This window comes from Bubalus bubalis, chromosome 5 (genome assembly GCF_019923935.1).
Source record: "Bubalus bubalis isolate 160015118507 breed Murrah chromosome 5, NDDB_SH_1, whole genome shotgun sequence".
NCBI classification, from domain to species: domain Eukaryota; kingdom Metazoa; phylum Chordata; class Mammalia; order Artiodactyla; family Bovidae; genus Bubalus; species Bubalus bubalis.
Window position 1 is genome coordinate 124,608,765 of NC_059161.1, and position 27,379 is coordinate 124,636,143.

The window sequence follows — 27,379 nt, forward strand, 5'->3', positions numbered from 1 at the left end:
CAGCGCCCCAGGGAGGGCTGGATTGGGCTTTTTGGGGGAGGAGCCAAGAAACATGGTCTGGGTGAGGTGGGCTCCAAGGACCACTCCTCCTCTCCTCTCCACTCAGCGCCCGCCAGGTCACAAGTGGTGCCAGGGTGACAGTCCCTCTGGAGAGGGGCGAGGGGCCCAGAGCATCAACAGGGCAGCGGAGGGGAGGAGCAGAGAGGCGGGCAGGTGGCTGGGTTCGAGGCCGGGGGCAGTGGGTGGGTGGTGGTGGGCGGGGGGCTGTTCACCTGCTGGGTGCGTGAAGAGGGTGTGGCAACCCCTGGTGGTGAGCTGGGCAGTGCTGGGTAGAGCTGGGGACGGGGCGGTGCAGGTCGAGGCTGGGGCACTGCAGGTACACAGGAGGGGCTGGCGGTGGGCAGTTTATTCCACGTCATGCAGACACTGACCCACACGCTCAAGGAGCTTAAAAATACATTGAGCCACACGGTATCCGTGCCCCCATCTCCCGCCGAGACACAGAAAGACACTTGGCTGAGTGGGTCCGGGTCCGAGAGCCTCCATTCTGGAACAAGGCAGCGGTGTGGGCCCAGGTGGTGGGGGGCGCGGTGTCCTTTCTCCCGGGAGGGAAAGTGCAGAGACAGGGCCGAGGCCCCAGGCAGGGAAGGTCCACTCTCACAGTGGGTGGGCCCGTCAGGGTCCTTCCTGGTCCGTTTCTGAAGGCCTGGCCCATCCGGCGGGGGGCCGCAGCGCTCCGGAGATGCCCCTGGGCTGGCCGGGCGAGGTGGGGTCCCGGGGCCTGCGCTCAGTCCCGGGCCTCGTCCAGACGCCACTTCAGAGCGTGGTCCTTGTGCGCGTCGGGGAGGATCTGGTTGCGCATCCCTCCCAGCAGGTTGGACGTGGCCTCGGTGGCCAGGATGAGGGGCTTCACCACGGTCGGGGGCAGCTGGCGGATCACGCCCCCCACGGCGCCGGTCAGCCCCTTCTGTTCGTGGCCCCGAGACGCCACCTCGCAGATGGTCTGAGCTGTGTCCAGGATGCCCTGTGGAGGCCGGCGGTCAGTGCGGGGGTCTGTGGAGGGGGTGTGGGTGTGGACGTGGGACGACTGGGAGCGGGGCTGAGCCTCCTTACCTCTCGAACCGTGTCATAGGCCTTGGCCACGCCCTCCCGGAGGTCGGCTGGCTGCTGGCCCTTCCGCAGCCTCCGTACGGAGCGCTTGTCCTGCAGGGAGCGCGAGATGGGCGCCGCTGGGGACAGGATGTCATACACGGTCTCAGCTGTGGCCTGGGGGCGAGAGGGACAGCAGATGAGGAGACAGGACCAGGAGGGAGCCCACTACCTCCCCACAATCCCTGCCTCCCCCACAGCCACACTGTACTGTGCTGCTTCTGAGGTCCTGCCAAGCTCCCAGCCCCCACGTCAGGTGGCTTTCAGGTGACCTCATGCCTCCTGAGGGGACTCCCCAAACGTCCTCTGGACCCACACCCCTCCTCCTGCCTGTCTAGCGGCACCACAGACGCAGCCCGAGCCCAGCGCCTTGCCCTCCCCAGCTGCTCCTCGTGAGCCCCAGAGGCGGCCCTGACAGAGACCTGGGTTCCCCTCTCCCACCCCCAGCGTCGTTCCCCTCACCCGGCCTCCTCATCTGGCCGGGCCACACCCCAGCTCACTGCCCTGGGAGGGCCTCAGATACCCGCTTATCCCTCCAGCCTCCTCTCGAGAGATCCTGCCTGCCCCTCCTCAACTGCCCTGAGGATCTGCACACTCCCTGCTCACTTCTGAGGATGGATGCACACACCTGTCCATCCGGCCCCCTCTACTCCAGAACCCAGGACACTCATCTACAACTGCTCGCAGGATAACCCCCGGGCTTCCTGCCCAGGCCTGGTGAAGCACCAGGGTCAATCTCTGGTTTATTCAAGAGAACCAGCTCCTTCCCCACCTGTCAGGACAGTGCCATGAATGGACACCTGCTGCTGCTGCTGCTAAGTCGCTTCAGCCGTGTCCGACTCTGTTCGACCCCATAGACAGCAGCCCACCAGGCTCCCCCGTCCCTGGGATTCTCCAGGCAAGAACACTGGAGTGGGTTGTCACTTCCTTCTCCAATGCATGAAAGTGAAAATCGAAAGTGAAGTTGCTCAGTCGTGTCCGACTCTTTTCGACCCCATGGACTGCAGCCCACCAGGCTCCTCCATCCATGGGATTTTCCAGGCAAGGGTCCTGGAGTGGGGTGCCATTGCCTTCTCTGAATGGACACCTAGTGGGCTCTAAAGCTGGGGGCCTGACACTCCCACAAAGGAGCCACGGGGGCTCCAGGCCGGTCACCTGGCCTCTTGTCTCTGTGACTGTTCCTAAGATCTCACACGTCCGGACTGCCCACGCTCGGTAGAGCTATGAGGAGGGAACTGGGCACTGTGGAGCAGAGCCTCCCCGCCCTGGACGCTGGGGATCCACTCACCTGGATAGCTTGCACCAGCCGGTTGCTGAGTTCCAAGGCGGCCGAGGCTGTGGACGAGCCGAAGGAGGCAGCGCCGCGCTGCAGCCCCCGCATGAGGCGGCCGTCCTTCCTGTACTGCTCGATGGGCAGCCAAAGCAGGTCCCGGAACCCTTGGACTGTGGGGACGGGGTGGTCAGAGATGCCCGAGGCTGCCCCCACCTACCCTGCTGCGGGAACTCGTCCACTTAACTCCCCAGAGCGGCTTCTAGGCTGCCCAAGTATGGCAGTTTCCAGAGCGCCCAAAGTCAGATACTCACAGAGCTGGACGACTGAGTGCATGGGGCCCACGCCCCCCAGCAAGCCCGGCAGCTGATTCTTGCGGATGTCCTGCAGCCACTCATTGAGCGCGTAGCCCAGCACCTTGTCCACACCCAGGAGCCTGGGATAGGGTGGGGAGAGGAGGGTGGGGCGGGCAGAGCCCCTCACTGAGGGGTCACAGGGCCAGAGGGACCCAAGGCACCCCAACACACCCTGCAGCTCCACCCAGCCCTGTATGGAGGGACTGACTGAGCCCATTTCACAGAGGACAAAACTGAGGTGCCAGAAGGGTGAGGTCTTGGCCAAGGCCCGAGTCAGGAACAGAGAGAGGGCCCTGCGAAAGGCCTGGAGGCTCACCCATGCCGGCAGCAGAGCCGCTTTAGCTTCAGCTCTGAGCAGTTGAGCTGGGCCAGGCCGATGAGGAGACCTGCGAAAGTGCCCTGCGGAGGGGAGAGGAGCTGGAGTTTACACCCTGGGGCCCAGGGACCGGCCCAGCCCCCCGGAGCCACTAGAGGCTGACAGCGGCCGGTACTGCCTGGCCCCCTGGCCTCCCAAGGCCACAGCAGGACTGGGACCTGACAGCCCACTCACCACCTGGTCCATGGTGACGTGCTTGCCATGGTAATCCAGCCAAATGGGCACTTCAGACGTGAAGCGGAACTCCCTGGGTGGGGAGTGGGGAGAGGGTCCTGAGGTCACTGGCCTGGCCCCCTGCGGCCTGGCCCAGGGTCCCCAGCCCAACGCCCTACCTGAAGTAGATGGGCTGCTGCTCAGTGGGGGCGGTGCCGTGCCTACCGCCTGCGGCCTCCTGGGAGCTGGTGGTCTCCACACCCTCGGGCTGCCCTTCCTGGGGGCCACTGGGCGGGACCGGGGTCTCAGGGCGAGCTGGAGGGGAGATGGCGGGGACAGACTGGGGGTGGGCCCAGGCATGGTGGTGAGGCAGGGACCCTCCCCTCGCCAGCCCAGTTGCTCACCTTCAGTTGAGGTCTCTGCTGGGACCATGGGGTTGATGCTGGCCGCCAGGGTGGTGAAGAAGTCCCTGAGGAAGAGCAGGGCGTCCTGCGGGGAGTGAGGGGGTCAGACTCAGAGGCCAGGGGGGGCAGCGGGCTCGGCTCAGGCTGTGTCCCCACGTGGCCCGCTCACCTGATCCACGTTGAGCCGCAGGGGCAGCAGCGAGACGCGGAGGCAGCACTCGGGGCCCCCCAGGTTGGTCACGGGGGCCACGTGCAGCGCTTTGACCTTGAGCTGAAGGCAGGAGGTGAGCTCTGGGCCCCGCTGCGCCTCAGGCCCCCATCCGCCCACCGCTCACCCAGCGGGTCCTGCAGAGGCCGCTACCTCCAAGAAGCCCGCCTGTGCTCCCACCCTCCCGGATGTGTGTGTGCGGGCGCATGCGCACGCACGCGTGCCTGCGGGCTCGTGTGTGGCTGTGTGCGGCCCGCAGCGGCCCGCGGGGCCCGTACCATGTTGGAGTGGGTGCGCCGCGGCATGCGCTCGCTCGTGTGGAGATACAGGAACTTGTTGATCTGGGAGGAAGCCAGCCGGTCGCGCACCTCCAGCTCCTGCACGATGAACACCTGGCGGGACAGCGGCTGCTCCTCCAGCTCCCGGCCGGGGGCGACGGGGCCTGGCTCAGCTGGGTACGCCTCGTGCTGGAAGCTCACCTGCGGGGCGCATGGCGGCCTGAGCGGGCCACTCCCCGCACTCTCAGCCCCACGTGGCTGCCCTGCCGGCACCTCACGCTCCGCACAGCCTCTGATGAACCCGCAGGCCCGTTCTCACAGCCCTCCCGTCCCCTGAGTGGTACCGGCGCCCCCGTCACTCTCGAGGGCAGACCTGGTGCGGTCCTCCCGGCATCTCTCCATCGCCGCGGCTGTCAGTCCTGCCTCCTCTACAATCCCTCCAGTCCCTCCACACTCTGTCACCTCCGCAGCTGCCCCTGGCCCGGGGCTGCCGTTCCCCCTCCTCTGAACACCCCCCTGCTCACCCCCTCCAGCCCCTTCTCCTTCCACCCAGAGGGGCCTTCGTGAAGTGTTCGCCTGCCCACCCCACGCCTGCAGACTCCTCCCGTGGCCTTGCTAGGCCTTGCTCTCCCTCCAAGCCCCCCTCAGCCCTTGCCCTTGACGTGCGGCACCCTGGCCTCTCTGCCCTTGACAGGTCAAAGCCTCCCTCAGCCGCAGGCCCTTGCCCGGCCTTCTCTCCCCATCACTCGGCACTGTCACCAGTTCCCTGTCCTGTCTGCAGTCTGCAGAGCACTCACCACCCCCCTGAAGCACTTCCACCGGAGTTCTCTCAGCACCAGCGCCCTTGTGAGCTTGGGGAGTGGGTCTGTGTGGGCTCACTCTCAGTGAGTGGCCCTTGACCTGCACCATTTCTCAGGCCAGCCTGGCCCGCTCTCTCCCTCATGGACACTCAGTCCAGCAGCTCACCCTGTGGTTCTTTCCGCCGTCCCTCTGGTAAAACCCAGAACCGCTCGTGGTCCTCAGGCCCTATGCAGCCTGCCCGGGGTCGGATCTCCGGCCTCGTCTCCTATCGCTCCCCGCCCTTCTCAGCGGCAGTCTCGCCGGCCTCCTTGCTGGTCCCAGAACATGCAAGGGATGCTCCTGGCTTGTAGCCCTTGCGCTGTGCCCTCTGCCTGAAAACCTCCTCCTGGCTCACTTCTCACACCTTTGTGCAAAACGGCACATTTCCACGAGCACCTTCCAGCCCTCCCCAGTGCTCCCTGAGCCCTCTCTCTGTTCACATTCCCCAAGCACTTATCACATTTGAGTATATGTATATCTAGTCTTTGGAGGCGGGCATGGCAATCCACTCCAGTATTGTCGCCTGGAGGATCCCATGGACAGAGGAGCCTGTCCATAGAGTTGGACACGACTGAAGTGACTTAGCACATGCGCACGTGTAGTCTTATCAGGCTCCCTCTACTGTGACACAAGGGACAGGAAGGCAGGTTTCTGTCTGCTTTGCTCATCGCTGCATCCAGCACTTAGAACAGCATAGCAGCAGCTGACTGAGTGCACGACCCGCGGGTTCCGTGGAGTGAAGCGCTAGCTGGGCAGCTGGGAGGGAAGGGCCTGTTCTGGTCCCCCACCCAGTCTGCCTTCTGTGCTCGAGCCCCCGGCTTACCTTGCTGACCCCGGTCCCCACCCCCACCTTCTGCACCCAAGCTCCTGGCTCACCTTGCTGACCCCGGTCGCCCCCCTGCTTCCTCTGCCCAAGCCCCCCGCTCACCTTGCTAAGCTGGATCTCCATAAGGACGTGGTGCTGCCTCCCACTGCCCCCCTGTGCACGCCAGGAGTTCTGGGGCCGGTTGGGGCCGGAGCTGCGAGAAGGGGAACTCCGGGGGCCTGAGAGGCTGACCCTTGCCCTGGGCAGAGGAACAGGGACGAGTTGACTCAGAGGGAACCCCCTTCCCACGTTCCCTCCGGTCAGAGTTGGGGCCAGAGACCCTCCCCCTGGGAAGTTGGCAGGGCATGGGGAAGAGGAAGCCTTAAGGCCAGAAGATGAGGCTTGGGTTCAAGGTCACCAGCTGCCGAAGGTCAGAACTGGACCCCAGCCTGGGCCCCATCTCCTGGGGGCCCCACTGCCACCCGCACCCGCTCCTTCTCACCTGTGGCCAGGGTGGGGGCCAAAGTCTCGGCCGCCATAGAGGTGCCAGACGAGGGAGACCTCACGCAGCACCACTCGACTGCTGGGCACGGGGAAGTGGGCAGGTGCCCGCAGCAGGTCCGTGCTGCCCAGTGGCTGCGCAAAGTGCCCGTCCTGCACTACAATGGGGCCTGGGTGCAGCTGCGTCACCACGGGCTCCCCGTCGGCGGGCTGCAGGGGGGACGCCACGTGAGCACAGCAGCTCCCCCGGTCCAGGCCGCTTGTTTCCCCCATCCTCACACCCCTCTCCCCTATTTCACAAAAGGGGAGTCTCATGGACTGTGACCTGGAGGGGCCTGAGTGCCCCGTGCTCCTGCCAGCCCTGCCTCCCTGAACTAAGGTCTTGCTTGCGTGTGACAGGGAGCTCGGGCATTCCCAATGGCACCGGGCAGCCGGGAGGCCAGCACCCTCACAGCGAATGGTGCTCCTCTCCCTCCCGACCCTCAATGTCCCCACCCCTCTGCCCCAGACTCCATGCCTTGTCACTTCCTCTGGACCTTTGTCAACTTCTTCCAAGCCCACAGTGAGGGCTGCCTCCCCAGGGAGCCCTTCTCAGCCCTACCTGTGGTTCCAACCCGCATCCTGGCAGGTGACCACCTCCTGCCTCTCCCACAGTGGGAGCTCTAGGAGGCCCCAAACTGAGCACCCCCTTCCTGGCCCTGCCCAGCCTGCCCACCACACACCAGGATGCCCAGGCCAGGAGCGTCCAGGATGCAGAACTCATCGCTGTCCAAAGTGTCTCCATCCCCCTCGTCTTCCTTTTCAGCTTCTTTGGCCCCAGAGCGGGACCCCAAGCTGCCAGTGGGGGCCCCAGCAGCGGGTGAGGGGGGTTGAGCCCCACTCCGTTCTCCGGGGAACAGGTAGACTGACACTGGAGAGGCCTGGAAGAAGGGGCTGCCTGTGGTGGAGAGGGGCCGGTTGAGGGGGCTGCCTGGTGTGGGTGCTGACTGTGTCTGCTGACCCCACTGCACCCTGACCCCACCTGAGGCCTGCGCCAGCTCCCGCAGGCTGCGCTCGGTGTCCAGGAGGGCGTCCGTCAGGTCCCGCTGGTTGATGAGGGCCGTCTCCACCGGCGGGCATGAGGGCAGGGAGGCGGGGCTTTCTGAGAGCTGGGCCGGGCAGGGGGGCACTGGTGAGCTCGAGTTAGGAGGGAGGGGTGGGCCCCAGGGCCCTAGTGGGGGCCGCAGCAGGGGACGGGCCTGGGCGGAGCTCCGGGAATGGTGGGGCCAGGCCTCACCTGCACCTTCTGGCCGGCGATCTCCGTGGGGCTGGGCGGCCGGGGTGGGGGGTGCAGGTCCCCCGCGCGCGTCAGGTACTGCAGCAGGTTGATCAGCAGGGCACAGGAGTCAGCGCAGCTGTGCACGTGCATCGCATTGTTGGAGCAGCGCAGCTCGAACAGCGGCTGGCTCTGCGGGGCGGGGTGGGGCGGGGGTCAGCCCTGGGGTGGTCCGTCAACAACCCACTGAACACACGGGCACACTCAGCCTGAGGGAAAAGGGGCTTCGCCCAGGGCTGTCCGAGGAGGCACGGGGGCTCTTCTGTGCCTCCAGGCTCCCGAGTCCTGCACCACAGCCCGGTGAGCCGGGGCCTGTGGTGGGGGTTTAGTTGCTCAGTCGTGTCCGACTCTTGGCGATCCCATGGACTGTAGTCCACCAGGCTCCTCTGTCGAAGGGGCTTTCCAGGCAAGAATACTGGAGTGGGTTGCTATTTCCTTCTCCAGGGGATTGTCCCCACCCAGGGATTGAACCTGGTTCTCTTACATTGCAGGCAGATTCTTTACCAACTGAGCCCCCAGGCCTAGTAACTGTCTTTTACAGACAGGGAAATCAGGGACCCCCCAAGGGCTGTCTCCGCAGGTCCTGCTCTTTCTGGGCTACAGCTGCCTTGTGCTGGCAGGGTTCCTACGGAGGGATGTCTGCCAAGGGCCGGACCCTTCCCAGGAGGGCGGGTAACCATAGGGGAGGGCTGCCAGGGACTGTGAGCTGAGCCCAGGCCCCGGGGCAGAAGCAAAAGAGACAGCGGGTGGGGGACAGTGATGCCCTGAGGCTCCCTTGCCCAGATACCTGCTCTGGCTCGGGGACCCTGGTAGGCCCTGGGCGCAGCCACACTCACCAGTCTGTCATCGGTGTTCCCCTTCCAGGTTTTTATCACGAGTTCCAGGAGGTCAACATCCAAGACGCAGACGTAATCTGAGGCAGAAGGCAGAAGAGGGCCCTGTTGCCTCCTCCTACCCAGCCCCGGCCCTGGTGGGAGAGTCTAGAGTTTGAGTGGGTGCCGCCCTGGTGTGCGTGCGTGTGTCTGTGGGCGCCGAGAACCTGGCCAGTGGCTGGGGGAGGACGTCTGGCCACTCTGGGGGTGGCCAGGGCCACAGTCCCTCAGAGGGGAGGGAGCCCAGTCTAGGCCCTGCCCACCTCGCCGCAGATCCAGGGTCTCCATCTCACACTTGTCGGACAGGTACAAGGCGGAGTCGTCGAGGATGAACCTGGCGGGGAACAGGGCTGAGAAGGGCCGGGAGCCGCTGCAGGGCCACAGCTCCTAAGAAGGTGGGGCTCACAGAGACAGGCAGAGGGGACCCTGACAGGGCGTCCCAAGCTGACAAGAAACCAGTGCCGGCCCTTCTCTGGCCTTGGTGTTCTTGTCTGTACAATGGGGAGACAACAGGCCCAGCCAGCAGGCACTTGGGGACACTGGGCAGCATTTCTCTTTCTGCATATCTGTCCAGCTCGTCCATCTCACCTGGAACTCATAGCAGCCCTGGGAGGGAAATGTCCTGCTTTTCCCCTACTGCTTTTAAATATGTAAGAATAAAGCTAATCTCAGATTCTGAGAATAGAACCTTGGCCCTCCTAATCTGTGGGTTCTGCTTCTGAGGATTCAACCAACTGTGGATCAAAAATATTTTTTTAAAAAATCCATTCTTGGTCAGAGAACCAAAACAAACAAACCAACAAAAATCTAGAAAGTTCCAAAAAGCAAAACTTGTATTTGTTGCATGCTAGCAACTACTTTCACTTTCCACTTTCATGCACTGGAGAAGGAAATGGCACCCCACTCCAGTGTTCTTCCTGGAGAATCCCAGGGACGGGGGATTCAGTCCATGGGGTCGCACAGAGTCGGACACAACTGGAGCGACTTAGCAGCAGCAGCAGCAGCAGCAACTACTTATGTAGCATTTACACTGTGTTGGGTGTTAAAAGTAATCTAGAGATGACTTAAAGAATATGGGAGGATGTACATGGGATACATGCAAATGTTGCACCCTTTTATATAAGGGACTTCAGCCCTGAATTCTGGTGTCATGAGAGGTCCTGGAAGCAATCCCCTGCAGATACTGAGGGATAGCTATCCATCTCCTTCCAGTCTTTTCTGTGAAGACATGGAGACATATACAAACACACCCCCAAAAATCTTTAAAAATATATGTATATATGGCTTTATATCTTATTTTTTTTGGTAAATATTATTTGATGGCATTTTTCAATGTTACTCTTAAATTTGACTTTAATGGTTGGGTAGGCCATCTTTGGGTTAGGAAAATCCACTGAACATACACTGTTTGCTGAACATACACTTAGCTCCTGGCAGTGTTGTAATATGTTCTTCCCTAATGTGAGCTGGTTTATTAAAGAATAGGAGAAGGAAATGGCAACCCAATCCAGTGTTTTTGCCTGGAGAATCCCATGGACAGAGGAGCCGGACGGGCCACAGTCCATGGGGTCGCAAAGAGTTGGACACGAATGAAGTGACTGAGCACAAGGCCACATTTGCTGACTAAGGTCGTAATCTGAGGTCATATAAACTGCTTACAAGTTTTGACTATTTTAAATTATACTACGGAGGCTTTATATTTCACCCTTCTTATCCTTTCTTTTATCCTGAGAACGACCTCCAGAAGTGAGATTATCAGGCAAGAGCTCAAACACTCTGCCTCAGAGGTCTGACTGCCTCTAGGTAGGGGAAACCTCCTTGACTTCCTCAGAGAGGGATCACTCAAATGCACAGAAAGGCCTGAGGCCTGAGGACGCATAGCAGGCATGTGGGACCTTAGGGAAGGGGTAGCTACAGCTGACTTGGGGTGGGATGGATGGGGGGCTTGGGTAGGAGGGGTTGCATACCTGAGCAGGAAGGTAGAGGTGTCCATGACGATGTTGCTGGAGAGGGTGAAGGTCTCAGCAGTGACAAGGACCCGTACGGGGAGGTAGAGGGGCCTGGGAGGGAAGGGGTCACATTTGGGCTGGGGCAGGTTCCTTGCCCGTGAGAGCCTGGCCCCAGCCCCAGGGCCCCAGGTCCCTGAGCCTGGGTACCTGTAGTCCACGGCACAGGAGAACAGGTGGACGTGTAGGATGGTGATGACCGTTGGAGGCAGGTAGCCCAGCACTGGGTCATCCAGGACATCTAAGAACTCCAATAGCTTTGGGGGCCAGAGGAGAGGTACGTGAGGGTGAGGGAGCTTCTTTCTTCCCGCCCCAGCCCAGCCCCCTACGTGCTGCCCACCAGCTGCCCACTGCAGCCTGGCCCAGGGGCTCCACCCATGAGCCAGCTCCAGTCCAAGGGCAGCTCTGGCGCAGCCCCTGCCCCTCGCGCCTGCCTCACCCAGGCCTGGAGACCTGCCCGCTGCACCCTCTTGGCTCACCTGGGAGTGCCAGCTCTGCTCCGGCAGGGCCATGCGGTGGCGCAAGGTGGCCCTGTGCAGCCGCAGGGTCACCAGGAACTCCTGGGGGGCGGGGCAGAGTCAGCACAGGAGCCCCAGGGACCTGGGAGGCAGAGCCCTGACCAAACAGGTGGGCCGGAAGCAGGCGGGCCTGTACCTTGACGTTCCTGTGGGGGTCCAGCTGGATGCGCACCGCGGTGGACAGCATGTGGGGGCCCCGGACCTGGCCTCTGCGGCCCGAGGCTCCTTGCTCAGTTACCCCATCCTCCGATGGGTAGATGGTCCGGGCCAGCTGGGCCGGGGGAGCAAAGGCGGGCAGCTCCAGGCGACCGGGAAGTGGGTAGTCATCCACGGCCGCTGGGGAGGTATCTGGTGAGCTCCCCTGCCCAGTTGGTGGACGACCCACTCTACCCAGGGCACACATCCCTCCCGAGAGACTACCCGTGACCATGGACCCCTGGGACCCATGGCAACTGGCCCCCAGCCCTCACACCTCGGTGGTAGAGTGCTGCCTTCTCCGCTTCCAGGCAGAAGTAGCCAAGTCCCGGCTGGCCTCGGTACTGAGAGACGCTGAAGATGGTTCCTTGTTCCACGTCCAGCACCAGCTCGCCATGGGCGCCCTCCAGCCGCTTCCCACACTCGTCCTGCAGACAGAGCACGCAGCCTGGCCTCAGAGGCTTTACTCGGCAGCCCCCACGCCCTCTGGGTCAGGGGGCCTCCAGAACCCTGGTCTGACTAGGATTGGCTCTGGCCGCTCTCCAGACTGCTACAGATCCGGGGCAGCACCCAGAGAAGGGTCACCCTCCCTGTCTACCTCCAAGCATCGGATGGTGCCCTTACCTAACCCTAACCCTGAGTGCCTTACACACAGCAGGTGCTAGTAAGCGGCTGACGGGGCGTGATGGGATGGGTGGGGTGGCATGGGTGGGTCAGGGGAGCAGGTGGGTGCTAATGGCTGGGCAGGCCACACTCGGACCCCAGTAGGGCTTCTGTTTCGCACATTCCCAACTCGGAGCAGCTCACACAGGTGTGGTTTTCCTGCCAGTGGGGGCTCTGGAGTCGGGGGTCCCTGCCCCGGGCTGTCGTCACCTCCTCTATGCCTCACCTTGGTCTCACAGTGGGCGGTGATCCGGCCCTTCAGCACCGTCACCAGTGCAGAGAAGGTACTCTGGGAGCGAGGGCTCCGGGACTCACGGGCAAGGGGCTGGGGGGCACCTGACGCCCCCACTGAGAAGTGGGTGTCCTCATCGTCCGAGTCCGAGTCTAGGATGAGATCGAGGAGCTGAATGGCAGGGAGACCCGGAGGTGGGGGAAGGGTCTGCCCCGGCCCCGGGGACCCCACCGGAGCACCCTTCCTACCCAGCTTGAAGGCAGACTTGCACATCTTGAAGCTGTCGTGCCAGAAGCCTGAGGCATCTGGGCAGCCGGCAGGGGGGGCGGCGGGGGCGGGGGCGGGAAGCAGGTCTGCGGGCTCCCACATGAGCAGGTCGTTGTTGATCCTGGGAGGACGGTGGGACACGGCAGTGAGGGGGGCCCAGCCCAGGCCCTGGCCACCCCACCCCGCCCACACCATCACCTGTTGTAGAGGCTCTCGTAGACCTCCTTGCTGGGCAGGAAGATATGGGCGGCGGGCAGGATCACTTCTAGGCTACAGCGGGACAGCGCCAGGGCCCGGTTCTGAAAGGTCCTCATCTCCTCAGGGTCTCCGGGGATCACCATCTTGAGGGGGAGGGATGCGGGTGGGGAGAGCAGGGAAGGGGATGCGAGAGAGGTCAGGGCCTGCTGCCGGACTCAGAATCTGCTTCCTGAACTCCAACCGTCATTCACACGAGCCTCCTCTGCTGGGAGGTATGACAGCCGTCTTGTCTGGTCTGAAGGACTGACTGCATGTGAACCCTGCTCCAAGGGGCCTCATTTATGTTACCTCCTCTATCCTCATGGCAGGCCCCATGGGAGGGGTCATTACACCCACTCTCCGGAAGGAGAAGCTCATCTGTTGTTCACTTTCCAGGAGGTTGGACAATCCCGAGATGACACAGCCACCGAGGGGCAGAGCCTGGATTTGAACCTAAACCATTTGGACCAGAGGCCAGGTGCTTAACTGCCTCTCACTCGACCCTCAGCACCTTCAGAGAAGAGGATCCCGAGGCCCAAATGTCCACTGCAGAGAAATGGCTGATGGGACAGGGTCATAACCGTCCCCACCAAGGCCCGTGGCCCAGGGCACCGCCCTCGCCACGGCCACCACTCTCGGGCCCCACAAGCTGTGGTGTTTCTGACTCTTCACTGACCAGAGACAATGGAAGACATGAAATTCTCACTGGTGCTGAGTCACATGTTATCTGGCCCTGCAGGTGGTCTTGTCCCCCTGGTCCACAGCCACTAAGTGGCTCCCGAGAGACTCAGAAGGCCTGGACCTCACCTCTTCCGTCTCGTACATGGTCCTTTTGGAGGAGAAGGGCGAGGGCTCGGGCTCCCGAAGGTCGCACAGGTTCTCAGCCGACAGCTCCAGATCCTCTCCCTTCTCTGGGGCCACTTCCCACTGTGCGTTGAGCTGGGGGTTCAGGGTCACCACTATCCTGCCAGGGCACAGGCCTGTCACTGGCCTGCAGGGCCTCCCGCTGGCCTCGGTAGCAAAGCCCTCCTCTCCTGTCTGCTCCTTCCAGAGCCCCGACTTACTGGGGCAGGAAGTACTTGTGCCCAGGGCTCTTGGGATCCAGAGCTTTGGAGACCCGCAGGCAGGGGACGGGCGGCTTCTCTCCATCTTCATAGGTGACTAGAGGGGATGGGGAGGGGTGGGGGTTGTCACTGCCACCTTTCCCCATCTCTTCCTCAACACCAAGTGGGTCAGTGGGGGCCTGGAGCCCTGCCCACGACAATGTTTTATTGTTTACGGACCTGTGCCCTCCCTTGCACCCACAGTCTGCAACGGCCCTGGGATAAACAGTCCACTCTGCCCACTGTGCAGAGGAGCCCGGGGAACGGGCAGTGAGGGCACCTCACTAAGCAGATGAGGCCTGGACCCCACTCATGACCCAGCCCCTTCTGGGGCCCCAAGCCCACCTCTCCCAGAGGCCTCAGCCCCCTGCCCAAGGGGTTGTCTCCTGGGGGAGTCTTACCATGCAGGTCAGAGCAGGTAAGTTCCAGGCGGGTGGGGGCTGGGGGACCAGGCCCACTGCTCAACTCTGACCGGAACTGGGGCTCAGTCAGCTCCAGTCTCAGCTGCTCAGCCCGCACGGCCCGGCCCGCCCAGGGGTCCCGCTCAGGCCGCAGGTCAGCGATAGGGAAGCGCAGCTGCAGTGTGGCCCGGGGTGCTGAGAGCCGCACCAGCGTGTGCTGCTCGGCTGCTATTGGGGGCTCTGTCTGTGGGGGGAGAATCAGAGCTGAGGCCACCCCCCACCCCAGTGGTCAGGAGCGGGAGGATCCTGCCCCGTTCTCCACCCGGGTTGGGCCTCTCACCAGCAGGCCCGCAGGCAGCTCAGGAGGGGGTGTGGTGGCCAGGTGCAGCAGGGCAGCGAGCCGGTCTAGGGCCCCCAGTTCCACATCCGCCTGGAAGTCGGCCAGGTCCAGGGCCAGTTCTGAGTGACAATGGCAGGCAGGTGGGCGCCGGGGCCGGCTCTGAGGGGGAGGGTGCTCAGGTCAGCAAGGGCTGTGTGGCGGGGGATGTGAGGGCAGGATGGGCAGGGGTCCCCCGAGCAAAAACAGGAAGAATACAGAGCCCTCCCAAGTTGTGAGGAGACAAGCTTGGGGAAGGGAGACCCAGGAGGGAAGCAGGGCGTCATGGCCTGCTCAAAGCAGACAACCACGCTGCCCAGAACCTACCACCCACCCCCAGCCCTACGAGCTGGCAGAGCTTTGCCATGAACCAGGAGAGGGGCTGAGAAGACGGCATGCACGTGGCCCAGAGGTATTTCAGGGCTCCAGGGTTGGGGGTGTGCTCTGGATGGAGCGCAGGGAATGGGGTAGAAGGGGGAGCAGGGAGGCACCAGGGGAAGCTGGTGGGGGCAACACCCACAGCAAACAGCCAAGGGCCCCCAGGCCTGGAGTCGGCTGGGTTACCTTGGGCACCCGGCGCAGGGTCTGTGTGTGGCGCAGGTGAGCGCAGGGCTGAGCCGAGGCCTGGGATCGCAGGCTGTTGGGGAAGCTCAGGATCTGGGCAGGGACGGGGAAGATGGCGGGGTCAGGCTGAGCCCCTGCGCCCACCCTCACCTCCGGGCCCGGCCACACCGCATACACAGGCTGTCAGCCCTCACCTCTGCGTACTCAGGCTCCAAGGCGCCCCTGGGCCACAGGCACTCCAGCACCTCCAGCTGCCCGAAGTGCACTTCTGTGCTGGTGGCCCGCCGGCCCCGGCTTGTCTGCAGCTCCCAGGACAGCTGCACGGCGGCACCCGTTAGCCTACGGGGAAGAAGCTGGGCGTCAGAAGCGGGGACTTCAGGGGCTCGGGGATCCCCTTATGCTCAGGCCGCCTTGGGCTTGTACCGGACGTGGCTGCAAGGACAGGCCCTCTGGAAGCGCGGTCGGAGACGGTGCAAGTCATGGGAGCCGAAGGACCCATCCACGGTGGCATCAAATTCGGCAAAAAAGTGGGTGGTGAGGTCAGGTGGTCCAGAAGACGGGGCAGATGTCTGAAGCAAGGTCAGGGTCACACCCCCCAAGGTCATCTTCAGCAGCGAATCAGGGCGCAGGGTGTTCGAGGGGGGCACCGGGGCTGTCCTGCCTGAGAGGACAAAGGCTTCACCAGAGGCTCCCCAGAGCTCGTGGGGACCCCAGGTCAAGTGACAGTCAGACACTTCGGCTCGGGGCTGGGAGAAGCCTTGGCCGAGGTGAGCCCTGACTCCGACCGGGAGCTTGGCCAGGCAGGGGTGACACGAAGCCTCATTATGTCAGACACTGAGTCCAGGCTCGATTCAACCTGCTCAAGGAAACTGGACAAACTGGAGGTGATAAAGCACTTACGCAGTACCTGACACATATAAACTCTCAAACATACAGCCTGCTGGGGTCAGATTTTATCCCTCACGAGAGGAGAAACTGAGTCTACAAGAGTTTAAGTACTTGGGCCAATGTCACTGACTCTACCGCCTGAGCCCCCAGGGAGTCCCCCAGTGTCATGGCCTCTGAAATCCAGGCCCTGTCCATCACTTTGCCACCTCCCCTGAGCGTTCCCCCAGAATCAGGTCACCAACAGTGGACCCCCAGGCCTCCTGCACGCACGTAAGCAACATGACCCAACACCGCGCCTTCCTCCAGCTCTCCCTGACCTGGGAGGACTCACCAGTTGGGGGGGCTTGGGCAGAGAGCCGGCGGGAGGCTGTGGTACTGTGCACAGAGGAGCCCAGGTCTACGTCGGAGAGCGAGAGCTCGGACACGGCTGAGGCCACACTGCTTGTGAGGCCCGCCATGGAGAAGAAGAGGTCTGTGAGCCAGAGGAAGGGGTCTCAGAGACGGCCGGGCTTGGCCCCTCGACCCCTGTACCCATACCAGACTCCCTGTCAATTGCCAGCTCTAGCCCCACACCCACCAGTGCTCTCCAGGTTGACAAGGGGGTTCGAGAGGTGGTCTGGGCTGAGGGGCTCAGTCCCAGTCCCCGCCTGCAGCTGCTGGTTCAGATCCTGTTCAATCAGCCACAGGTCTTCAGCACCGAGCGGGCGGCTCTTGTTCAGCTTGTCCACTAGGCTCTCGGGGTCTGCCGGGGAGGACATGGCCTTGTGTCAGTCCCGTCTGCCCGCCCCTTCCCAGCCATCCTCCCCCGCCCCCCAGACTACCCAGACACCTCACCTGCAAGGCTCACAGCACCGAGCAGTTCCTGAAGCTGCTGGAGCTGCCGTGGGGTCAGGAGCAGGTGCAGGGAGCCCAGCTGTCCACACACCTCCAGCTGGGGGAGGAGCGAGCAACCATGGAGCCCACGCCAGCCGCTGCGGCCACCCACCTGCCCTCACCCTGAGGAGGCAGCCTGCCAGCCGCCAGGCTGAGCTCGGCCACCAACTAGCTGTGCGACCCTGGCCCCAACTTGACCACTCTGAGCCTCTGTTTCCCTGTTTCCCCAGTTGCCTAGAAGGCAGTGAGCTCCCCCCTTCCAATGACCTCGCTCTATCCCAGGGAATACCAGCTCTGCTGAGAAGGACGCTGAAATGGGGTATACTTCCTTGTCCCCAGAGGTCTGGGGACCCACCTTGGGGCCTGGGAAGGCCTCATTCTGCTTCAGTTTCACTGTCAGCTCCAGGCACCCTGAGCAGCTGCCAATCTGCAAAGGTGGCTCTGGGGGTCCTTCCTGGGAGACGAGATATAGGAGAGGAGGGATTGAAAAGATGCAGTCAAGGGGGCAGTAGTGGTAAAGAATCCGCCTGCTGATGCAGGAGACGCAAGAGATGTAGGTTCAATCCCTGGGTCGGGAAGATCCCCTGGAGGAGGAAATGGCGACCTGCTCCAGTATTCTTGCCTGGAAAATTCCATGGACAGAGGAGTCTGGTGGGCTACAGTCTAAGGGACCGCAAAGAGTCGGACATGACGGAGCACGCACATGGTCAGAAGGGGAGGAGAAGGGCAGGTGGGTCAAGGGCCAGCAAGGACAGGGATTCGAAGGAGAAAGAGACTGTGAGGACCAGAGTCGGCCCACCTGCTGGGGGAGCTCCTCGAAGTGCAGGCGGACCCCCGCCAGCTGCAGCAGCTTGTGGAGGAAGGCAGGAGGCTGGTGCACATCCACTGGGGGCGCCTGGCTTGGGTCTCGCACTGCCTCATCGCAGTACTCCAGTCTGGGGAGTGGAGGATCAGAGAGTGCCTGGGCCACGGCGAGCTGGAGTCCCCCGCCACGCATCATATTCTAGAAGTCTGGGGTCAGTGACGTCTGGCCTGCTGAGCTACCGCATCGCAGCCAGGCCATCCTGGAACTCCATGGCCAGCTCTCCTCAGACCCTCAGCATGTGACCTGATCCTGAGGGCCCAGCACCCTGGCCCTGCACCACCCAGCCTCTGGACACCACTCCAGGCTCCCAGCACAGTCCACGTCCCTCTGCCACGACCACAGCCCAGGCCCACTCAGACTTGCCCTGACACCTCCTAGGAGCCCGGGGTGGGGAGGCAGGCAGGGCCAGGGCCATTCAGCAGCCCCTCGCTCCCCTCCCCATTCACATAGCCCACGCGCTCGGCCTGCCCTTACCTCTGCACGTGGGCCTCCACCGCCACGCCACGCTCCCCAGTGCCCGGCGAGTGCTCCACCCTCACGACAGTATCCAAGAAGGTCACCTTGATCCTCCGCAGTACTGAGGGGTGGGAAGGGGGGTCTCAGGTCAGGCAGAGTGGTGAAGGCCAGACAGTTTCCCTGTCAGGCAGCAGGGTGCTGCCTGAGGTCCTTGCGCTAAGGGCCGTGGAGGGGCCTACTCACCAGTCTCAATGGTCTGGGCGAACATCTCCAGTCCTTCCAGGGGCTGTGGCGGCTCAGAGGGCTCAGGCAGCCCGTCCCGCAGGCACTCCTGAGCCAGCTGCATGCTGGTGGTCATGCACGAGGCCCAGCTCTGTGAGTCGCCGGTCCCCGGCCCTGCAGGTAGGAAGAGGGTCTCAGGGCAGGCGGGCCCAGTCAGACCCTGGGTGCCCAGGCCCGCTCCCACTGTCTGCTCCCCTCCCCCGCCCCCACCCGAGCTTCACCCGGCTCTTACCTGGGCCCTGGCGGGGTTGTAAGGTGAGCTGGAGGCCTGACACGTGCACAGTGCAGTGGTCGGTGAGCAGGGCAGCCCAGGGCACGGCCACTTCAATGGAGCCCACGAAGCCTTCCACCAGCTCCAGTGGCGACTCCATAGACTCCAGTACCTCGTTCACAGACTGGGAGCAAACAGGAGACACAGCCAGCTCAGGGAACTCCCAAACCCAGCTGTCTCCCTCGCTACTGCACTCCTCACCAGGCCGTTCCACCTTGGAGGGCACTCTTGCTCTCCCGTCCCTCCACGTGCTACTTACAAAATCCTACCTTTGCTCAACTGATCCCTACTCTTGGCTGCCCTGTTACTGTACAGTCCAACACGCCCAGTCTTTCAAACCTGAGGACAGGGGAGCTGAAGGAGGAAGAGGAGGGAGCCAGGCAGAGGGGATGGAAGGGAGGGTTCCAGGCATAGGAACAGCACGTGCAAAGGCCCAGCCGAGACTGCAGCAGCCCACATTCACCTGGACAAGCAGGGGGTTTAAGGGGAGTGTCCGGGAGAGGCAGGCAGGGGCTGACCTGAGCTGGAGGGGGACCCCAACTCCACCTGGTGTAGCTGCACCTCTCTCTGAGGCACAAGGCTAGAGCCTCCCGTTACAAATAGAGGGGCAGCCCCCTGCACCAGTCTGGGAGCTCCCTGGCGGCAGGAGCCCACCTGCCTTCTCAGTGTGACTCTAGGCACTGTGTGGTGCCACCCAGAGAGGGCCTCAGTAAACCTCTGTTGGATCCATGAATAAAATACACGGCAGAACCAGAAGGTCCACAGAGATCAAGTGCAAATTCCTTACCCAGAGATCCACAGATGGGGAAACTTGAGGCCTAAACAGAAGGCACTCGCCTAGTCACTCAGTGCATTCTGGGAACTGAGACTGAGACCCGGGCTTTTCTCTTCCTCCTATCGCAGGGTCCCCAGGGACCAGGCTTCTCTGGGGGTCCACAAGGTAGGGGCTGCAGGCCTAGCAGCTTGGAGAAGGGTGGGCATATTGGGAAAGAACTTGCATTCCACCAGGGGTCAACCCCTCCCTGGAGGCCAGGAAGGAAAGTAGCCTAGCTAGGAGTCAATTCACTCCCCAACCAGAGGGCAGGGCAGGTGGGAGTGTAGAAAGACGAAGCCTACAGGTTTGGGCCAGCCTAAGAGGCTGAGGTTAGAGGTCAGAAAAGGTCTTCTGCACAGGGATTCACAGCTAAGGAATGTCACCAACTCTGGGCCTGGGGGTCTCCTCTGCTCCACATTTGCTCAGGAAGGCCTGGTCTACTGTAAAGCCCAACTCTTCTCGCCCAGACTATACTGAGGTGAGGCACACTGTCTGCTCCCCTAGAAAACTGAGAAGCCCCTGTCCTCATCGGGACTTCCCCTGGTGGCTCATTTGGTAAAGAATCCACCTGTAATTCAGGATACCTGGGTTCAATGGCACCCACTCTAGTATTCTTGCCTGGGAAATCCCATGGACAGAGCAGCCTGGCAGGCTACGGGGGAGGGGGGGTCCATGGGGTCGCAAAGAGTAGTATACAACTTAGCGACTAAACCATCAACTACCACCTGTCCCCTTGCCCACCCCTGTCACTCTGGACTTGAGGGCTGATCCAGTGCCAGCCCTGGTCTTTCGCCTCTACGGGGAGGCGCCTTTGCAACTTCCCAGGTCAGCTGTACCGTGAGTCACAGCTCTTTACCGCCCCCAGCCTCAGGCCTCTGACCCAGACCTCATTCCTCTCTGCTTGCCCAGAATCTCTCTCCTCTCTGCCTCAGGCCAGACCTCTCCACCTTTCCTCCAGGGCTTTCCTCTAGGTGATGCTACATGCTGATGCCCAAGCCCCTCCCCAAACACCCATTTGGTCCATCCCACTCTCCCCAAAGCAGGAAGTAGGCAGCAGTGGCAGTCACACAAAGTGTTGATCAACAAGGGTGCTGACGCGGTTGTTGACATCCATATCCGGAGATGAACACCACCCACTGAGCCTGGGACGAGGGGTCAGGAGGTCAGGGCACCTTTCCCACGGGTGCCCACAGCAGGGTCCTGGACCCCTTCCAGACCTCCCCAACCAGCTGTATGTCCCACCTCTGCCACTTCCCTGGCTTGGTCCCACCAGAGCCCCCTAGTTCCTGCAATCCCTCCTCACCTTCTCCTTAGCCCCTTGACAACACCCTCAACTCTGGCCCCCAATTTGATACACTTATCCTGGCATTCTCCAGAGAAGTGACATCCGGCTCTCCAGCCTCAGTTTCTCTTCCTGCGAAGAAGAGGCAGGGACCCCTTCCCGTCTAGCTTCGGGCTCTGGACACGACTGGCTGGGGTCCCTCTGACCCCTGGAAAGGGCCGGACGCCCAAGGCCTCTCCACTCCGGTGCCTGGTCCCTTAGGTCGACCCTTTCGCAGGCAGCCTCAGGCCGCTGAGCCCCCCGAGTCTGACCCTTCCCAGGTTCGGATCCTCACCCAGATCTCCAGATGTATATCCCGCAGGGCAACGCTGCCCTTGTACAGATCCAGGCTGAGCTGGTCCAGGCTGAGGTGCTCCTGGAAGAAGTGACCCAAGTAGTGGTGCAGCAAGTAGCGGCAAACCCGCTCTTTCACACAATTCGACCATGGCCACAGCCATCGTGACATCTCGGGGACCGCCGGGCCCGGGCCGCTTCCACTCGCCTCCTGCCAGCGTTCCCCGTCCGGTTGCGCTGTTCACTAGAGCCCCCGGCTCACCCCGCCGCTTCTCTTAGTGCCAGGCCGCACCTCCGGACGCCCGACCACGCCCCCCACGCTCACTGCCATTGGTCACTGCAAAGGGCGAGGCCTACTGATTGGCTGCAGGGGCGGAGCCTTCAGGCGCGAAAAAGGGACTGGGCTCCCAGTACGATATAGAGCTCTCGATACTGATTTACGCTTGCGTATAAATTCTGTGTGGGTGGACCTTTAACCTCTCCTACGGGCTGCGGGAAGGCTGTAGCAAAAGGTGCCAGCCCTTCAAAGGAATGCGCATGTGCCGACTCGTCCAATTGGTACTTGAGGTGGTTGAAGAGGATTTAAAGGGACAGTGTCCCATTAAACTTACTAGAAAGAGGACTACTTAGTGTCAGAGCCCCAGCACTCATCTCTAGAAACAATTAACTGAAAACATTTGCATTTTGAGCATTACTTTGCTAGCGTGTGAGATGCTTTTGAACTGTGGTGTTGGAGAAGACTCTGGAGGGTCCCTTGGACTGCAAGGAGATAAAACCAGTCAATCCTAAAAGAAATCAGTCCTGAATATTCATTGGGCTATTAAAAGCGAAGAAGAACTAAAGCGCCTCTTGATGAAAGTGAAAGAGGAGAGTGAAAAAGTTGGCTTAAAACTCAATATTCAGAAAACTAAGATCATGGCATCTGGTCCTATCACTTCATGGCAAATAAATGGGGAAAAAATGGAAACAGTGGCTGACTTTATTTTGGGGGGGACTCCAAAATCACTGCAACTGGTGACTGCAGCCATGAAATTAAAAGACGCTTGCTCCTTGGAAGAAAAGTTATGACCAACCTTGACAGCATATTAAAAAAGCAGAGACATTACTTTGCCAACAAAGATCTGTCTAGTCAAAGCTATTTTCCAGTAGTCATGTATGGATGTGAGAGTTGGACTATAAAGAAAGCTGATCGCTGAAGAATTGATGCTTTTGAGCTGTGGTGTTCAAGAAGACTCCTGAGAGTCCCTTGGACTGCAAGGAGATCCAACCAGTCAATCCTAAAGGAAATCAGTCCTGAACATTCATTGGAAGGACTGTTGCTGAAGCTGAAGCTCTGATACTCTGGCCACCTGATGCGAAAAACTGACTCATTTGAAAAGACCCTGATGCTGGGAAAGATTGAAGACGGGAGGAGAGGGGGACAACAGAGGATGAGATGGTTGTATGGCGTCACCAACTCAGTGGACATGAGTTTGAGTAAACTCCAGAAGTTGGTGATGGACAGGGAGGCCTGGCATGCTGCAGTCATGGGGCTGCAAAGAGTCAGACACGACTGAGCGACTGAACTGAACTGATTCATTGGAAGGACTGATGCTGAAGCTGAAACTCCAATACTTTGGCCACCTGATGTGCAGAACTGACTCATTGGAAAAGACCCTGATGCTGGGAAAGATTGAAGGCAGGAGGAGAAGAGGACTACAGAAGATGAGATGGTTGAATGGCATCACCAGCTTGATGGACATGCATTTGAACAAGCTCTGGGAGTTGGTGATGGACAGGGAAGCCTGGTGTGCTGCAGTCCATGGGGTCACAGAGAGTAAGGTACGACTGAGCAACTGAACTGAAGTGATTTGCATTTTGCAAAACGCTTAACCTTTCTCTATCTCCTTCAACCCTCACAGCAACCCTCTAATGTAGAGACTATTGTAACCATTTTATAGAAAAGGAAACATTTATAAAGGTTGCTATGAGCCCATATAATCACAATGGTGTGATCACTGACCTAGAGCCAGACATCCTGGAATGTGAAGTCAAGTGGGCCTTAGAAAGCATCACTACGAACAAAGCTAGTGGAGGTGATGGAATTCCAGTTGAGCTATGCCAAATCCTGAAAGATGATGCTGTGAAAGTGCTGCACTCAATATGCCAGCAAATTTGGAAAACTCAGCAGTGGCCACAGGACTGGAAAAGGTCAGTTTTCATTCCAATCCCAAAGAAAGGCAATGCCAAAGAATGCTCCAATTACTGCACAATTGCACTCATCTCACATGCTAGTAAAGTAATGCTCAAAATTCTCCAAGCCAGGCTTCAGCAATATGTGAACCATGAACCTCCTGATGTTCAAGCTGGTTTTAGAAAAGGCAGAGGAACCAGAGATCAAATTGCCAACATCCGCTGGATCATGGAAAAAGCTAGAGAGTTCCAGAAAAGCATCTATTTCTGCTTTATTGACTATGCCAAAGCCTTTGACTGTGTGGATCACAATAAACTGTGGAAAATTCTGAAAGAGATGGGAATACCAGACCACCTGATCTGCCTCTTGAGAAATTTGTATACAGGTCAGGAAGCAACAGTTAGAACTGGACATGAAACAACAGACTGGTTCCAAATAGGAAAAGGAGTACGTCAAGGCTGTATATTGTCACCCTGTTTATTTAACTTCTATGCAGAGTACATCATGAGAAACGCTGGGCTGGAAGAAACACAAGCTGGAATCAAGATTGCCGGGAGAAATATCAATAACCTCAGATATGCAGATGACACCACCCTTATGGCAGAAAGTGAAGAGGAACTCAAAAGCCTCTTGATGAAAGTGAAAGTGGAGAGTGAAAAAGTTGGCTTAAAGCTCAACATTCAGAAAACAAAGATCATGGCATCCGGTCCCATCACTTCATGGGAAATAGATGGGGAAACAGTGGAAACAGCGTCAGACTTTATTTTTCTGGGCTCCAAAATCACTGCAGATAGTGACTGCAGCCATGAAATTAAAAGACACTGACTCCTTGGAAGGAAAGTTATGACCAACCTAGATAGCATATTCAAAAGCAGAGACATTACTTTGCCAACAAAGGTCCGTCTAGTCAAGGCTATGGTTTTTCCTGTGGTCATGTATGGATGTGAGAGTTGGACTGTGAAGAAGGCTGAGCGCCAAAGAATTGATGCTTTTGCACTGTGGTGTTGGAGAAGACTCTTGAGAGTCCCTTGGACTGCAAGGAGATCCAACCAGTCCATTCTGAAGGAGATCAGCCCTGGGATTTCTTTGGAAGGAATGATGCTAAAGCTGAAACTCCAGTACTTTGGCCACCTCATGTGAAGAGTTGACTCATTGGGAAAGACTGTGATGCTGGGAGGGATTGGGGGCAGGAGGAGAAGGGGACGACAGAGGATGAGATGGCTGGATGGCATCACTGACTCGATGGACGTGAGTCTGAGTGAACTCCGGGAGTTGGTGATGGACAGGGAGGCCTGGCGTGCTGCGATTCATGGGTTTGCAAAGAGTCGGACATGACTGAGCGACTGATCTGATCTGATCTGATGAGCCCATAATGAAGAAGGTCTCACCTGGAATGCTTGAGAGGAGATTAACGGATCTTCCCTCCTCTTTGTACTTGGTCAGGCCTCCAGCCTCTCTCCCTATGATAATAATAATAACTTTTAATATCTCTAATCCTAAAATCCAATAAAGAATGGATTCTAACGCCCTTGAGCTGGGGTTTATTATTTTGTACAGCCCTTGAACCAAGAATGGTTTTTACATATTAGAATAGTTGGAAATAACCAAAAGAAGAATAAGATTTCATGACCTAAATAGCGTATGAAATTCACATGTGTCCACAAATAAAGTTTTAGTGGAAGATATCTATGCCCATTTGATTATGTACTCTAGGGCTGCTTTCTTTTAAAAATTTTAACGAATTAATTTGGCTGCATAGCTGCAGCACGTGGGATTCTCCTTGTGTCATGCAGCCCACGGATTCTCTAGTTGCAGTGCAAGCTTAGTTGCTCCTCAGCATGTGGGATCTTAGTTCCCTGACCAGGGATCGAACCTGTGTCCCCTGCATTGCAAGGTGGATTCTTAACCATTGGACTAGCAGGAAACTCCTTGGGACTGCTTTCTTGTTACACAGAGTTGAGTACTTGAGACAGAGCCCTGCAAAGCCTAAAATATTTATTTTCTGGCCCTTTACAGAAAAACTTGCCCACTCTTGCCTTACCGGTTTGGTCACACAAGATCCCTTACATCATGATGACTTAAGAGATACTCACAGGTAATTGTAATCCCATTTTAGCCTTACAAGAGAGATGAACTCTACTGAATCTAAAACCAAAAGTTGGCCTGAAGCCGAAAGTTCGGGGATCTGGATTACAATTCCAGCTCTGTGTGGCCTCAGGCAAGTCACTGCTCCTATTGGTAAGCCTGTTTTAATCCCTTTAACCTGGGCTTGGGTTAGACAGCTCAGTACCTGAAGAGTCTGAAGAACAGCCTCTGAGAGAATTGTTAGAAACACAAGGCAGGCCCCATTCTAGGAGGCCAGCTAATAAGATGCTGCTCAGAAGATGCTTGTGGAATGAATTAAGAGGTCTGCCTGACCCCCATGTTAGGCCAGGAGCAGAGCTGTGTTCATCAAGTGTTTATTAAATTAATAATAAAAATAACAGGGCTTCCCTGGTGGTCCAGTGGCTAAGAATCTGCCTGCCAATGCAGAGGACAGGGATTTGTTGACTTGAAAAATAGCCAGAACCTAAAAATCGAGGTTCTCCCCTGGACAGCAAGGAGATCAAATCAGTAAATCCTAAAGGACATCAACCCTGAATATTCATTGGAAGGATTGGTGCTGAAGCTGAAGCACCAATACTTTGGCCACTTGATGTGAAGACCCAACTCATTGGAAAAGACACTGATGCTGGGAAAGATTGAAGGCAAAAGGAGAAGGAATCGACAGAGGATGAGATGGCTGGATGGCATCACTGACTCAATGGACATGAGTTTGAGCAGACTCAGAGAGAGTGATGGACAGAGAAGCCTGGCATGCTGCAGTCCATGGGGTCACTAAGAGTTGGACACGATTTAGAGATTAGACAACAACAAAAATTGCGAGTCATGTTTTATCTGGGAGACAGCATTTCAGGTGACCCTGAGAGAGCTGTTTTGAGGAGGTTGGGTGGGGAATCAGGTTAAACAGAAGTTTGCAACAAAGGGCAGATAGTCTGGACATCAGAAGTATTTTTGTGAATTAGAGAAGACCAGAGTTCCCAAGTTAAGGAGTTAAGTGCTTTTCTCTGTATGGGGAGATGCAAGAGTCTGGCCTCACTGAAATCATCCCTTTCCTGTGCACCTCAGCTATCTGGGGCCAGTATCTTGTGCTTTTCACTTCCTGAGTTCCTCAGTGCTCAGCGTGGGGAGTGGCTGCAATCTGATGGCCGTTGTGTCTGAGGTATTTTTCTCTTTCCTGAGTGCCCTTAGGGCTCAGGAATTCACATTTGGAGACTGGGAATCCTGATGACTGTGACATCCTTGCTGACTGACATGGCAGGAAATACTCCATTTCTCAGGTTGGATCCCTGTTCTGGGAAGATCCCACATGCCGCAGAGCAACTAAGCCAGTGCACCCCAGTTACTGAGCCCGTGCACTGCCAACTACTGAAGCCCGAGCATCTAGAACCCATGCTCCACAACAAGAGAAGCCACCGCAATGAGAAGCCTGTGCACCACAGTGCAGAGTAGCCCCCACTGGCCACAACCAGAGAAAGCCCATGGGCAGTAACAAAAACCCAGCACAGCCATAACTGTAGCCCATCAGGCTCCTCTGTCCATGGAATTCTCCAGGCAAGAATAACTGGAGTGTGTCAGTTCAGTTCAGTCGCTCAGGGTTTCCATTGTTTCTCCATCTATTTTCCACGAAGTGATAGGACTGGATGCCATGATCTTAGTTTTCTGAATGTGGACTTTTAAGCCAGCTTCTTAAGTCTCCTCTTTCACCTTTATCAAGAGACTCTTAAGTTCCTCTTTGCTTTCTGCCATTAGGTTGGTGTCATCTGAATATCCGGAGAAGGCAATGGCACCCCACTCCAGTACTTTTGCCTGAAAAATCCCATGGATGGAGGAGCCTGGTCAGCTGCAGTCCATGGGGTCGCTAAGAGTCGGGCACGACTGGGCGACTTCCCTTTCACTTTTCACTTTCATGCATTGGAGAAGGAAATGACACCCTACTCCAGTGTTCTTGCC

The 27,379-nt window shown here is 58.9% G+C and overlaps 1 protein-coding gene across 3 annotated transcripts; it reads right to left on the reverse strand.

Annotated features, from left to right (window-relative positions):
• Window positions 1–391: 391 nt before the first annotated feature.
• On the reverse strand, window positions 392–21,448 carry ATG2A (autophagy related 2A). Of its 3 annotated transcripts, none has more exons than XM_025286636.3 (41): window positions 21,155–21,447; window positions 18,686–18,848; window positions 18,415–18,567; window positions 18,190–18,292; window positions 17,650–17,785; window positions 17,206–17,304; window positions 16,812–16,908; window positions 16,555–16,719; window positions 16,309–16,449; window positions 15,513–15,750; window positions 15,284–15,428; window positions 15,090–15,182; window positions 14,490–14,648; window positions 14,150–14,393; window positions 13,710–13,806; window positions 13,453–13,609; window positions 12,607–12,749; window positions 12,390–12,529; window positions 12,136–12,293; window positions 11,524–11,674; window positions 11,188–11,387; window positions 11,013–11,093; window positions 10,684–10,790; window positions 10,495–10,587; window positions 8,791–8,897; window positions 8,492–8,568; window positions 7,617–7,787; window positions 7,362–7,488; window positions 7,063–7,277; window positions 6,342–6,550; window positions 5,963–6,098; window positions 4,195–4,395; window positions 3,878–3,979; window positions 3,709–3,793; window positions 3,484–3,619; window positions 3,326–3,398; window positions 3,092–3,174; window positions 2,734–2,855; window positions 2,438–2,592; window positions 1,114–1,266; window positions 392–1,024 (listed from the first exon to the last, which is right to left on the reverse strand). In XM_025286636.3, the coding sequence occupies exons 1-41, from the start codon at window positions 21,323–21,325 to the stop codon at window positions 788–790; spliced, it is 5,823 nt and encodes a 1,940-aa protein (XP_025142421.1). In that variant the 5' UTR covers window positions 21,326–21,447; the 3' UTR covers window positions 392–787. The 3 variants fall into 3 exon arrangements, 2 of the variants coding, with proteins under 2 accessions (XP_025142421.1, XP_025142422.1); XM_025286637.3 differs by having other exon boundaries at window positions 8,791–8,861; window positions 21,155–21,446; XR_003109653.3 differs by lacking the exon at window positions 392–1,024 and adding an exon at window positions 1,922–2,076 and having other exon boundaries at window positions 1,131–1,266; window positions 21,155–21,448.
• Between the last annotated feature and the right edge of the window lie 5,931 nt (window positions 21,449–27,379).